At 45.0% G+C, this 13,608-nt stretch overlaps 2 protein-coding genes across 7 annotated transcripts in view; one reads left to right on the top strand and one right to left on the bottom strand.

The window, feature by feature from the left end:
• ENTPD1 (ectonucleoside triphosphate diphosphohydrolase 1) overlaps positions 1 to 13,608 on the bottom strand; it is a 53,291-nt gene that overhangs the window by 23,256 nt on the left and 16,427 nt on the right. The window contains exons 1-2 of one of the 5 annotated variants that reach the window (XM_084526440.1): positions 10,280 to 10,415; positions 9,337 to 9,523 (exon numbers count right to left, since the gene is read on the bottom strand). Coding sequence is in view for 2 of the 5 variants with exons in the window: in XM_084526438.1 (XP_084382564.1) it covers positions 9,114 to 9,129 (16 nt within the window). In the remaining 3 variants the exon portion in view is untranslated. Of the gene's footprint in view, positions 1 to 9,113; positions 9,305 to 9,336; positions 9,524 to 9,831; positions 9,954 to 10,279; positions 10,416 to 13,608 lie in introns of those variants that run through there. The other 4 variants (XM_084526441.1, XM_084526439.1, XM_084526438.1 and 1 more) reach the window with 4 other exon arrangements.
• LOC311440039 (gamma-aminobutyric acid receptor subunit pi-like) overlaps positions 5,668 to 13,608 on the top strand; it is a 73,874-nt gene continuing 65,933 nt past the window's right edge. The window contains exon 1 of one of the 2 annotated variants that reach the window (XM_084526444.1): positions 5,668 to 5,871. In XM_084526444.1, coding sequence (XP_084382570.1) covers positions 5,860 to 5,871 — 12 coding nt within the window. In that variant the 5' untranslated portion in view covers positions 5,668 to 5,859. The remainder of the gene's footprint in view (positions 5,872 to 13,608) is intronic. The other variant, XM_084526445.1, reaches the window with a different exon arrangement.

Here is a 13,608-nt window from a genome sequence, read left to right as displayed (position 1 = left end):
CTCCACTGTGGCAGCAAAAAGGTCTGCTTGTCTTGGCTAGGTTACAGGTGACCCCAGTAACAGCACAACAGCAAAGGAGGCAGACTTTCAGGTGGTGGGTCCAGGCCGTGCTGCTGCACACAGCTCTGTACTCCAGCACAGAGCACCCAGGGCAGCACCAGGGCACAAGCAGCCTGAGGCATGGTGCGGGGTGAGACCACTGCCACTGTTGCAGCCCTGAGCTGGTAGTGTTCTGTCACTAGGCTAACACGGCAGGGCTGGCACAAACATCAGCTTCTCCTAGAAAGTTCCTGGCCAACCAGGATAGCTGCAGTTATCCCATGGCAGGACCGCAGGACACACAAGGAGGCCTTTGTGCGCAGACATTTTCCCATGCTCATGTCACAGCCTTCTCTCAGCAGACGGACGCCGCACAAGGCCAGGGCTGTCTCATTGCTTTCCACTGCTCCCAGGCTCACCTTGACTCTGTGGTTTTCACAGATGACTCCAGCAGTCATCGAGCAGTCCTGCCTGCTCAAGAACATGAGGGGAGCTAACACCAAACAGATAATGCTGGAGCCAACCATCATATTTGGCTTTTCTGTTTGCTGTACATCAGCCTTTCCCTAATACCAAGCCATAATATTTGATTTTGTCTCAGTGCTTTCCATACATGTATCACAGCACTATTTGCCCCATTTGTCCAGATGGGGAAAAAGCACAGGAGAGCAGCAGAAAGCAGATGCTCTGTCCGCCAACCACCTCCATCCACTTGCCAGGGAAATTCTCACAGCACACTCCTTCCCACCCAGGCAGAGTTCCCAGGGTATAAGGCAGGAACAGCACACACTCCATCTACACCTACTCTTGAACTTGTCTTCCACTGTTTTGGTGTGTTCTCTCTTGTTTTCTACCACACTAATAGCAACGTGGGGATTATTGGCCTAGTAAAGTACACACACATGACTCATGCTACAAGATCTATGTAGCTCTCCTGGAACTTTAAAAGTGTGGGAAAAGGAAAGATGTCATTTAGGTTAGAAGAAACATGATGAAGAGAAACAGAGGCAGCAGAGCCCCATAGCTGGAAAGAATGCATTCCTCTGGTCTCCTCCCCACAGTCCGGCTTCAGAGATGGAGGCAGGAGAAACCAGGAGAGTGAAAGAGTTATTTACTACTTCATAAAGGAGTTATGGACTACCTAACAGCAGTCCTGCTGTGTTATATGTAATCTCTATGAAATGCCAGTAAACCTAAAGACTAGCTGCTACACCCACAACAGAAGTTCCTGTGATGCAGTTTGCAGCATATTACCATGTACATTCATGGTTGCAGTTTCCTGAGAGGTAAATGGGTAGAAAGGCTCTCCAACATCACTATTTACAGAAGGTATCTATTCCCAGCAAGGCTGATGGGATCCAGTTTGCAATCTCACAGCCACTAAGTGGCCACAACACAAAAAGGTCCTTAAACTGGGAGAGAAATTACTAGTCTCTGAAGCAGAGACACACTTTGTAACCTAAAAAGCAACTGTAAAATTACTGCCTTTAACAAGGACTTCATAGCATGGGGCCAGGTTCTGCTGTAAAAAAAAAAAAAAAAAAAAAAAAAAAAAAAAAAAAAGACAAACTATTTTTATGATGAAGTACAAAGGCTTAGTTTCACAATTGTCTTAACTCACCCACGCGCTCTGCCACAAAAAGGGACTATCCTGCCTGTCTTCTGCCAGTGTTATATCTTCCACGTGTACAAGTACAGACTCTTTTTAAATTTTCTACCACAGAACCCTTCAGACAGGCCATGTTCTCTGGTGAGGCAGACAGAGCCACACATGTGCTAACAGCATCACAGAGCAGCATGGGAAAGGAGCAGGGGATTGAGTGCCCTGCTCAATGGGCAGGGCAGACAGCTTAACCCAATTCCCCATGTTAAACCACATGCTTTGCTCTTCTTTAAACTGTTATTTCATTTCAAAATAAGGCCTTACTTCTCTCTAATGACAGAAGAAGTCTTGAACAACACTGCTGGAACTTTTTTTTTTTTTTTTTGTCTTATGACTTCCACTACTTCCAGTATTTCCAACTCTGCAAATGAGAACTTGATCACTTGCTTTACTACATTAAAGTTCTTTTCAGCTTTGGCTGGTTTCTTGTTTACTGCAGTCTCAGACAAAACTAACAACCAGTAAGCTTCCTATACTGTTTCAGGAAAGCAAGACTAAACAGCTGGAGATCAACCTACTGGGCACATTCAGCTCAAGGCAAAATTGCATCTCTGCAATGTGATCCCTACACAGCTGCTGGAGCTAGCAGTTAAGGGCTGATCTTGGCCAAGAGCAGATGTCCTCCATGGCAAGAGCTGCCCAGTGCTATTTGGGCAAATAGTAGATAAGAAGAAGGGAAGGTTTCCAGCCAAGGAACAAACCCCACTTTCTCATTTGCTCCCACTTCCAACCCATGCTCCATACAGGAGCTCTGACCTCGCTTCCACCGTGTGCCTGCTCTCTGGGCTTTGCCATGTGCACCATGGACTTCTTCATCCATTAACTGGGCTGCAGAGGTTCGCATTTCTCCCCATCCCTCAATTTTGGAGGAGCCTTCCCCTTCTGCCAGAGAGCAGAGGGTGCTGACACCCCTAGGCCATCTGCAGCTTCACCGCTGGTTGATGTACAGAAACCACAACGGCCATAACGGCAGTTTGTCACTCCGCTGCCTTGGGAGCCCTTTAAGCACAGCGTGAAAATGCTGTGAACTGAGGTGCAGAAGTGGTTTTGATGTCCTCAGCTGCTGAGTCACCTTTTCCAGGCAGCATGCAAAGCTCAGAGGCCAGTTACGATTTGAGCTCTAGCTGAGAAGCTGTGAGAGTGAGAAGCCAGCCAACTCTCATTCTTTTATAAAAACAGGTTGATTTTCTTCTTCACTCTCTTCCCTGAGGAGGATCTAGCACTAACTACCATGCACAAGCAGGAAGGAGGCTCTCAGGAGGATCAGGAAAAAAAAAAAAAGGAGAAAACAAACTGAGCTAAGAGCCATTGACTTCTATTTGTGCAAATTATAAATGCTTGATCAAAGGTGCAAGCCTCAGCCTGTGAACCATTCAGGCACTGTGTAAGGGTTATTTTGCTGGGGCAGCAGAGACATAGCATGCATCTAGATGAAAGTCACAAGCAGCACAGGACAGTTCAGGCTGTTAGGCACACGTCTCCTACCACAAACTTTATCACTATCTACAAAATATGTTGACATTACAAGGGGAATGTGAAGGCAGACAGCAAAGCAGCTCTGCAGAAGCTCCCCCTAAGAGACAGAGCCCAAAAGGGTTCACATGCATGAGCTATAGCAGGTGAAAGATGAGGCATCTGCAGCCCTGCTGGGGCTGGCTGAGCACTGACTGCAGTGACCAGCTCTCACCCTTGAACACAGGAGCAGCAGCTCACAGCCAGCACGACACAAGGGACAGAGGGATGGCAGAGTAGGGAGATGGGGCCCATGGAGAAGGATGGGGGGGAGTGAGTGCACAGGAGGACATGAGCAGATGAATTTGCACAGCATGCACTTAGCCGACTTTGTTCCTTTCCATCTGGTCTCTCACACTTTTTCCCTTAACTCATTTCTTAATTTGCACTGCTAATGCAGCACTGTTTCAGAGCACAGGGCTGGTTTTGTGTCACACCCGGTCTTACAGCGGAGCCCACACAATAGCTTTGATCGGAGTGACTTTCACCCTTGCCTCCTCCTCCTCTTTCACTTGGGCTAGTGTTGGCATTCAAGTCAGAGAAGCTAAGAGTTATTTCAGGGAAAAATAAAAAATAAAAATCAAGGCTAGTGACAAGGACAGGTCCCTTTTCTATCTCAGCAGCATAGACTTATGTCAAACTACACTGATAGCAGAAGTGCAGCCTTGGGCTCTGCTCTTCCCCACACAAGCATATTGGAAGTGCCTGCCATAGAACTTTAGCTCTGCTCAGGAAAGAGAAGTTTCCACCAAGCTAAGAGAGAAAGCCAGTGCTCACATCCACCTGACAAAAACATATGAAAATACAATCTAAGAAATGTTCTTATCTAACTTGTTTTTCACAAAATCAGCTGAAGTGTTTCTCGTGTCCAGAATCTTACAATTTAAGTTTGATTGGTCTCAAGCAACACTAATCCCTTGCGGACTGGCTCCTCAACCAGTGTTAACTCAGCATCATACAGCTCACCCCCAGGTTCAGTCCAAACACTTCTGCCTTAATCACATCTTAACCCTCGAAACAGATCATTTCCAAGTCGAGAACCTGACTCCTGTCTCAACCCACTTCAAGTCAGATCCAGCTTCACGGTAAACAGTCGGTGAGCACTAGAAGATTTGGGTTAGGGGTGTTAACTGCAAAGTCAGGCTTGCTAGTTCCTCTCAAACCAACCTATGCTAAAGATGCCTGGGGAAAAGAAGGAATGTAACCAGGCTTGCTATTTATGCACCATATTAAGCCAATTAAACAACTTAGGAAAGTCCCAAAACTATCAATTATAGCTCTTGTAACCTTTCCCTTTTCAGGTGTCCAGCTTGAAATTTATTCTTTCTCCTTCAGAAATTCCTTAAGCATTTCCTACGTGTTTCTGGTAAATACAATTGGAGAAGCAAACACAGGTTTGCATGGTCACAATAAGTTTGCATAGAGAACAACTTTTCCTTCTACCATGCAATGCAGCCATGCATACAAGACCATAAATAAACGAAGTTAGGGTTGTCACACACACACACATACATATAAGCATACCCATACACCTCTGCAGATTTCTCCCAAACAAAACTTCCAATAAATCTTTCTAGCCTATTCTGTATTTGAATATCCAACTTTCTTCCCAAAGTTGCACGAGCTGTGCTTTACAAGCTGGCTTGTAGCCTATTATTTGCTCTTTATGTTTCCCAACCACTCTTGGCTTAGACTTTCCTCTGACTTAATTGGTATTTATACTGGTCCTCCTAGCACTGACAAACCCCATCTGTAAATCAGCAATGATTTTTCTTTTAAGTATTTTTTTAGATTATTGAGAGTATCTAATGCTATCAGGCCTCTTACAGAATACCTCTGCAAATACAGCTGTTGAATCATGATTTCCCTTGGTAAATATTTTTGAGGTCTGTCATTTAACCAGGTCTTAATCCATTAATTCATTCTTTGCTAAAGGAGACTTTCATAATAAGAATAAAGTCAGAAATGCTTCTATGATACGGAGAAGTTGAAGCATGGGTGGTTTGTATTTACTTTCTGCAACCATGTTTGCTGTCTCTGTAATAAAATGAGAACAAATACTTCATTGGAAAATAGCTCTCAAATGACCATTTGCCTCCCCAGTCCTACACTCATAACCCACTCCGTGGCTATCAAATGCCAGCCAGGAAGATTTCTTCTTCCAGTTCCTCCTGTGTGGGGTAGTTCCCAAACTATCAGTGAACTCAGGCTTTAGGAGTTTCTTAACCTACAGCCTAGATTTATTCACTGTGCACTTGATTTTTAAGAGTACTTTTTCCTAAAACTTTTGTAGGCCTCCAGCCTCAATTGAAAAAAATCCAGAAGATGTTAGTAGGAATAACATAAGACAAAACAGACTGTTTTTTTTCAAATGAGAATTATGTCAGTCTTGTTTAACATTTATTTCGTAAGTCAGATGACTTTGTAAAGTAACCAAACTAAAACTTTTATTGAAAGCAAGGTCTCTGGAGTACTTGGGTACTTGAAAGTTACTTGGAGTACTTTATCCCTTATAAATGCATTCCCCAGCCACAGAGTTCCAAAGAAAAGGGAATGTAATCCTTAAAGTTCTTGCTGCAGGCTCTTGTAGTTGGGACCATCTCCATTCTAGGACACAGATTAATAACCTCGCTTGAGTGGACCACATGAACTCACAGGTTTGTTTCCATCTGGGATAAGTAATTTCCTTCTTGGTGCTTTACTTTCCATTATTCATTTTGCCTGTACTGTCCATTTCCACAATAATGTTATTCCGAAAGCTACTCTGGCAAGTCTCATGCTCTACAAAAACAAAAGAATATAATCAAGCTACCTATTAAGACTTATCAGTGGGGAGGCTTCCCCAATAACTTCCAACTGGTATCAGTCTAAATTGGTAACATTTCTCTGGAATATTGGTTCAACGTCATCCTCCTTCCTGCTGTCTGTGATTTCCTTAGTGTTCTCCTGCATTTAATCTCAAATTTTTATGAAACTTTATCTTCCCCCAATCTTAAACATACAAAACAGGCTACTTAGTTATACTATATAAAATATTCATTCACATCAGAATTCATCTACCACCCCAACCCCAAATTTTGAAAAGTATTTAACCACCACCATTGTGGGTTTTTTTGTATCATTAAAATCTTATGCTCTCCACCTACATAATGATTATGCAGTTGCTGGATATACATTAGTTTGTTCCTAAGACACAGAGAATGCCTCCTTTGAATTGTGCTTGGTCCTGCTGATTTTATTTAAAGAAAATAAAGATGTCAGGAGAAAATTATAATTTTCCACAATTCACAGCTTTTATGTGGTATCAGATGTTCTCTATTTCCTCTTTCTCCACTTCCTTTGCATTTACTTGTTTTAACTTCTATTTGCTACCTTCAGTGCCCTCAGAGAACTAGCCAAACTCTTTCTTATTCTTGTTTTTGGAGTACCAGCTGGTATATATTCTTTGAATTTGCAATCTTCGTTCGCATTCCTTTACATTTTTTCCCCCTCAGATTGTGCTTTTTACTGCTCCATGCTGGAACGATCGCTGGTCCATAGAGAATGGTCCTCTGACAGCAGCAATTAATTCAACATGTACATAGAACTCCAGAACAGAGTTACTGCTGCTTGTTCAGTTCAGTACCTTTTCTGTTACATTCAACATCTTTTACAGGAGTGCACAAGAAGGTACTCACACTGATCATAGATATCTCTTGCTCTGTAGCAACCCAAACAGAATTTCTCCCTTGGCCCACTAGCATATTGATCCAAATTTCAAGGCAGAGCTGACAGTATCAGTATTAAAAACACAGGTCTCCTTCAGCTGAGGAGCAGCATGGGAAGCCTATTGTATTCCCTGTAGAAAAAACTTGCAGGGTAACAGGTCTGTCTCACACTGAGACATCCCCTAGCAATACCTTTTTGATGAAAGGATATGCTATTAGTGTGCTTGTGCTTCATTTCAAGGTGGAAACTTTCCTTCTGGCTGATAGATGCCAGCTGCCTCGGACTCCTCTGTGCTGAGACTATTGACTGCTGCCTCTGGGAAACATAGCATGAGAGGCCTTTTTAAAAATGGTGCCTCCTTTCTTCTCCCATTATTTTATTTTATTTTATTTTTGTTATTCACTGCAACAATTTCCACTAAGTCTTTACAAGTAGACTGACATTTTCTGCACATCAGCCCATTGACACCATCACCACCTTTTCCAGAACTAGCTCAAGCACTAATTGTCAATTTCCTTCTCACTAAAACTCCCAGTTTTTAAATGAAGGCTCATTCAGTTGTCTTTGCTGTATCAATTACCATCTAAGTTTCTTCCCTGTGATTCCTCACCTCACTGGAAAAGGCATCTCCATTCATGCATTACATTTCCTTTCTGGAATGAAACTTTCTAAAGGCTGGTTTCAAAGCTATTCTTATCTCCCTTCTCAGCAGAGGCAAATTGTTTCTAAATATTTCCATCTTCACTCATGACTGCACAAATTAATGAGCTAACCCCCCACTTCTACCAGTCTTTGCTTTAAATCTTGATTTAGGTCAGACTGAGAAAGTTCTTCTTCCACTCAAACACCATTCATTACATTCTATGATGTTAAAAACTTGGAGAGGTCTAATTTTCCATTTTATTTATTCTGAGGAGGGAAAAAAGAAAGACAGATCACCTTTTGATTCTCTGTTGTTGTAAGGCTGTTGTTCCCTGAAAGGCTATACCTAGTACTGAATAAGAAGTTATCAAAATAGCGAAAATTGTTAATCCCTAAGCTTCTCACTCAATTTAGTGGCTAAGTTTCTGCCCAGATCCTTTCCCAGTTTACTGCTACTTGCTCGTTTGTCTGCGTTCCTGCTCTGTGTTTAAAAGCCCCACACAAAGAGCCCAGTGCTGTCAGCAGTATAGAAAGACAGCCCATGTTGCAGAAGTTGCTGTAAATACTGTAAGCCGTCCAGATAGACAAAAGCAGACTCTAAACTGGAAAAATGTTTCTGCCAAATGTTAAGTGCGACTTGTACTGCTATGCTTCACATTACGTGTGCCGAGCAGGCTGATTATAAAATGCAAGCCCTGGGACAAGATAGATATCTTAAAAAAAAAAAAAAAAAAAAAAAAAAAAAAAAAAAAAAAAGATAACTGTGCAATGAGCATCTTCAGCTAGCGCTGCCTGGCGCTGCAGTTAAGGCGAGAGGGCTTCCTGGGGGGAATCCTCCTCTTCCTTGCGCTCCGGAGCCGGTCCTGGCCCCGAGCTGAAGCCGGGAGAGCCCCCGGCAGGCAGCACAGCGCTTCTCCCCCCAAAGAGCCATCGCCTTCCTCCGAGCTTTTGCTCTTTTCGCCTCGCAGCGCGCTCCCTGGGCTCGGCACGGGCTCTGCGGGCGGCTCCGAGCTGCAGGCGGGGAGCCCCCGCCGGCCCCGCCGCCTCTTCCCCCGCACGGCCAGGAAGGGAATCCCCCGCACTGACGCGGCCAAACTTCTGCAAACGCCAAGCACGGAGCGGAGCGCTCGCTGCCGCCCGCTCGGCTGCGGAGCCGCAGCGCCGGGGGAGCCGCCAGCCCCCGGCCGCCCCCGGCTTGCGACCACCACCGCAAGTTGGGGGGCAGTCGGCTGCGACCCTTTAGAGGCGACCCAGCCGAGCGGGACTGTGAAGGTTGGAGGCCGGCTTGAGCTTGGGGGGGCTGCGGGGGACACCCCCAGACCGGTCCCCCTCCGCCCAGCCTTAGCCCCCCGCGGGCGCGGAGGGGACGCGCTGCCGGGGATGCCGCAGCCGCTGCTCGCTGCCGGCCGGGGAAAGGGCAGGAGCTCCTCGGGAACGCGCACACCCCCCCGAGCCGCGGGATGCCGGCCCGGAACCCTCTTCCCCCGCGCCCCCCCTCGTCGAGGGTCGCGGCCCCTCGCCAGCATCGGGGCGGGGGGCTCGGCCTTACCCTTCGGCTCGTCCATCGGGGTCGGTGGTCGCGCCCTCCTCCCTCGCTCTCCCCCCTCTTCCTTCCTCAGCCTCTGCCGGCTCTGAGCTGCCTCAGTGCGAGGTGCTCATGAAAATGGGCGCTCCAGTGGTCCATGGCAGTGGGAGGGGTTAGCTCAACTCTACGTGCCTCAATCTCTCCGACTCGCGGGCTGACCTCCCGCTCCCCTTAAAGGACAGATTACCTCCCAGCCGCCGTCGTACCGGTGCCTCGGGCTCCCCCGCCGGGTCAGAGGGTCCCGCAGAGCCGGGGGGGAGGATACGGGGGGCGTCCCGGTGCCTACCGGCGGGGGCGGCCGCCGCTTGTTCCGTTGGGGCTGCGCTCTGAAGAGGGGTCGCATCGCTGGCTCCGAGGGCAAGATGTCATCGTGCCTGCAGAGGAAAGGTGATCTGTCAGGTTTTTTTAAGTCGCATAATGCTGAGCAAGCTCCCTTTGTACCAGGGAGGTACGCAAAGAGAACTGTGCTGGGCAAAGAGAACCATCTTCATATCTCAGGTGCAGCTGGCAGGGGCCAAAAAAAATAATGCAGTAGTTTCCAATAACAGCTAAAGAGTTGCCTTTTGTGCCTGCACCACAGAATGACCTTGCACCCCTGGCTGCAGCTCCTGGAGGGGGCCAAGTTTTTGACTACTTGCCAGGAAGGCTCTAAGGGACCCCTCCTCACCCCACAGCTGCACACCTCCCAGGTGGACTGCACCCCAGTGACAAACACAGGTCAGGGCTGGATGAGCCTCAGCAACATTCCTCTACAGCCTCTGGCACTCAGGCCCTTTTCAGCCACCACACGTCCCCCCCACTCCTGCCTCGGGTCTGCCAGCCTCCCACTCCAAGGGAAACTGCCACCTACCCCAGCTCTTTCACTTCCTTTTCAAGGCAGTGCCCACCCACTCCCCATCCTCAGGGCTCTTGCCTGTCCCCGTGTGTCTTTCCCTGCTGGTCACCCAGAGGATGAAGTGACAAGCACAGGCTGCCACCACCCACAGCCAGCTGCCCTGCCGGTACCAGAGCCTACTCTTCGTAGGCATTGCTTTTACTGTCTTGCTTCTCTGCTCCCAGGGGTGTCTCTCTGCAGCCCAACAAGGGGACACGCTGCCCTGCAGCTGGGAGCCATCCAGCTTTTTGCCCACCTCCAGTTTCCACAGAATATGTCCAGAGGAGAGGCAGGAAGAGCAGGACTCCACAGGCCGGTGCTGGGACCCAGAGAGCCACAGCTATATACAGGGCTTCAGAGTCCTTCAAATCCTCCTGCCTTTGGGTAAACCCGACTGCAAGCTGCAAATTAACAAAAGCAACAGCAGATCTTGCGTCATTTCCACTAAGAAAGAAAATGAGAGAAAAAAATGCAGCCCCGGAGATGGGCATTTATGTTCAGATAAGGTTCCAGACAGTGTGAGGAGGAAGCTTGAAAACAGAAATAAAAAAGAGGAAACTAGAGAGATCAGGATGTAGTTTCCACACATCTTAAACAAGGGTAAGAATAGCAAAGCAAGAGATGATTAGTCTTCTGCTCCTAGGTCAAAACCAAGGATCCTGTGCAATTTTGGAAGACCGAAATATATCTTAAACATCCATCTTCTTTCTAACCACAGTAAGAGATTAGTCTCAATCACCTTCCTCCTTTGAGTATACACAAGTGAATGTGTGTATGTCTAAAAACACACTACTTCATCCTTGAATTTGCTATATTGAGGATGAGGTGTGCTGCCTTTGGGACTCAAAAGGAGTAAGAGTGAGCCCTGGGACACATTAGCTCCATTTCCAGCAAACAGGAGACAGAAGGAACGAAGGCAATAAAGCTGGAATCTGGAGCTAAAATCTCACAGTTTGGGGCTGATGAAATGAGAGAGCCATGAGAGAGGAGAGTTAAGGAGCCTGGGAACAGATCTTCAGGCATTAGAGACAAAAGTAGCTTGTTTCTACAGAAAGAATTGGTATGAAAACATCTAAAATACTTTAAACAGAAACATGCCATCCCATCACCACTGAAGAACAATACTGAAGTCATGCTGTCTGTGTTTGCTTAGGGACATGGCCTAGGGGTATGTATTTAGATGTTGAGATATCACTCTCTACACCTTTAACAGAGTGTAGTGGAAGCTTCAAGAAAAACTGTGTGTGTAAACACTGGCCCTAACAGAGATAGGCTGAATACCCCTCAGGCTTTCCCAGGTTTCTAGCCCTGTGTGCCAGTTGGTCTCACCACCCACCAGCCAGAGCAGCAGCCCTGGGAAGGAGGGCAGCAGGTATGCAGCCCGCTACTCCCCACACCTCTGCACCAGGCAGATAAGCAGTTAAGGTTTCCAAGAACATGGTAAATTGCTGGCAGTACAGGGAGCAGAATTTCCTACAAAGGGAGGTTGCTTTGAGCAATTCAGACAGCTTCCTTTTGGAAAGGGAGGCTGAGAAGAGGGGGCAGGCATTAGAAAGACAAATTACCAAAAGCACTGCTGGTGCCAAGACGCTTTTTTCCCTCTCCAGCTTCAGTCTCCTTGGCCTACACATCCCACATTGCAACCCCCCCAGACATGACAGTTTTCACAACACAGTAGGTCAAATTCTTCCCACATCTCTAGGTTTATCTGCAATAGATAATGTCCAAATGCTTAATTTGAATACCCCAAACACTTTCTTCATGAAAGCCAAACCTCTTGCATGACTTCTGAAGAAACAGAAGAAAGCAACAAGCTCTACAATGTTTGCCTATTTGTACACTGAAAATGATCAGATCACTGCATTCTTTATAAAGGAGAAATTACTATTGCAATTTAGGTAAAAAAAGATAATGACCTTCACCAACAAGCATCATTCCTTCCTCTACTCCTCAGCATTAAGCTTATGAAATGCATTATCTGTAAAGATGCCTTAAGTTCCTTTCTTACATGTTAGTTCCTTGTTTTGGTTTAAATATTTGTAATTGTCACAGGATATCACTATGTTGTCACCAATACTCTTATCTCATCATCCAAAATCTGCATATCATCTCTATGATAAACCTTTTTACTGCATTCTTGTTCACTTATTACTTTATTTTTAAATTACTTATTACTTTATATTTTTTTTAATCCATCAGTAAACATTACTATCACTTCTATCACCCAGTCTTAATATCTACAAGTCCCTTTCATTTATTTATTTATTTTTAATTTCCTCACTGTTTCTTGCACCATACCATATCTGTATTGCTGGCTTCTTTTCTACTTCCACATAATTTCCTCAGAAATCCTGACGCTATTTTGTTATCAAGTTCAACAGAAAAACATCCAACTTGTCTGCTACTCAACCACTACCCCGTCATCAACTTTATTGGATGCATTTTTCTCCATTCATGTTCAGATTTCATAGCCTTTGGTCAACTTTTAGTGATGCAGGGATCATAGTGCTCAGCAGACCCATTAGTTATCTACTGTTTGCATGTGATGTCTACAATACTGATAACAGAGGAAATTACGTTCATTGAAACAGGTCAAAAAATGAGTTCCTGCATTTGTTTGTAGAGGTGAATCAGTTTTCTAGTTGATTTATTAGGTTTGTTCCTCTAAACATCACAGCCATTTAGCACTAATTGTTTAGTTTGTTTTGTACAAATACAAGTTAACACCCTTGTTGTTAAAGATACATAAAACTTCAGCAAATGAAACGTATGAAAAAGTTTTCACACAGCCTCTGGATGACAAGCAATATGAACGATGGATGGACACTGAAATATTTTAAAGCAGTACCAAAGGCCCATGCTTAAATATCTTGAGCTGCCAATCTATTTTATATGTTTATTAATTAGCAAAGTGCCCAACTCCATAACAGGCTTGCAATACCATATCGTATGGATTCAATATACTTTCAACGCTATTATCTCATTTCATTGAAGATCCTCTTGCCACTTTCATTTCACTTAAAAATATATTAACATACTAAAAGTAAAACCAATTCACCTTCATAAACTCTACATCTTAGTATAAAAAAAATATACTCTAAAATGTTAATGTGTCACAGGGTTCATTAGTTAACCACCTAGTTAACAAAACACCAACAGCTCTTTCTGCTCAGGTTATTTCATATTCTTTCATATTCCATATCAGCTGTAAATATTTTAAACCAAACTCCAGAGCATCTTACTTTACTTGCCAATTTTAATAAAAACAGTCACAGTTCCAAACAAGACAACACCCTGCCCTGTAAGTCTGCTTCTTGTATCATTACCCATCATGTTTATACAATGCATCATACTCCCCTGCTGGGGACAGAGCTCTTATACCTAGTTTCCTGAGAGGAAAAACAAGTAATATTACTGCTTTTGAGCAAATATGCTAGCGTTGGTGGAATTTTTGAGTATTTTATTCTTATGCTCTGCATCTTTTAGTATCTTCTTGTCGTTTTATCCAGCAGAAGTGGCAGACACTCTTATATTAGCTTATCAAAGCAAAAGTTTCCATCTTTTCCATAAATTTCCATCATTCCC

Source organism: Aythya ferina, assembly GCF_964211825.1.
Source record: "Aythya ferina genome assembly, chromosome: 7".
NCBI classification, from domain to species: domain Eukaryota; kingdom Metazoa; phylum Chordata; class Aves; order Anseriformes; family Anatidae; genus Aythya; species Aythya ferina.
The sequence above is the reverse complement of the archived record's forward strand: the minus strand, read 5'-3'. Positions and strand labels throughout refer to the sequence as shown.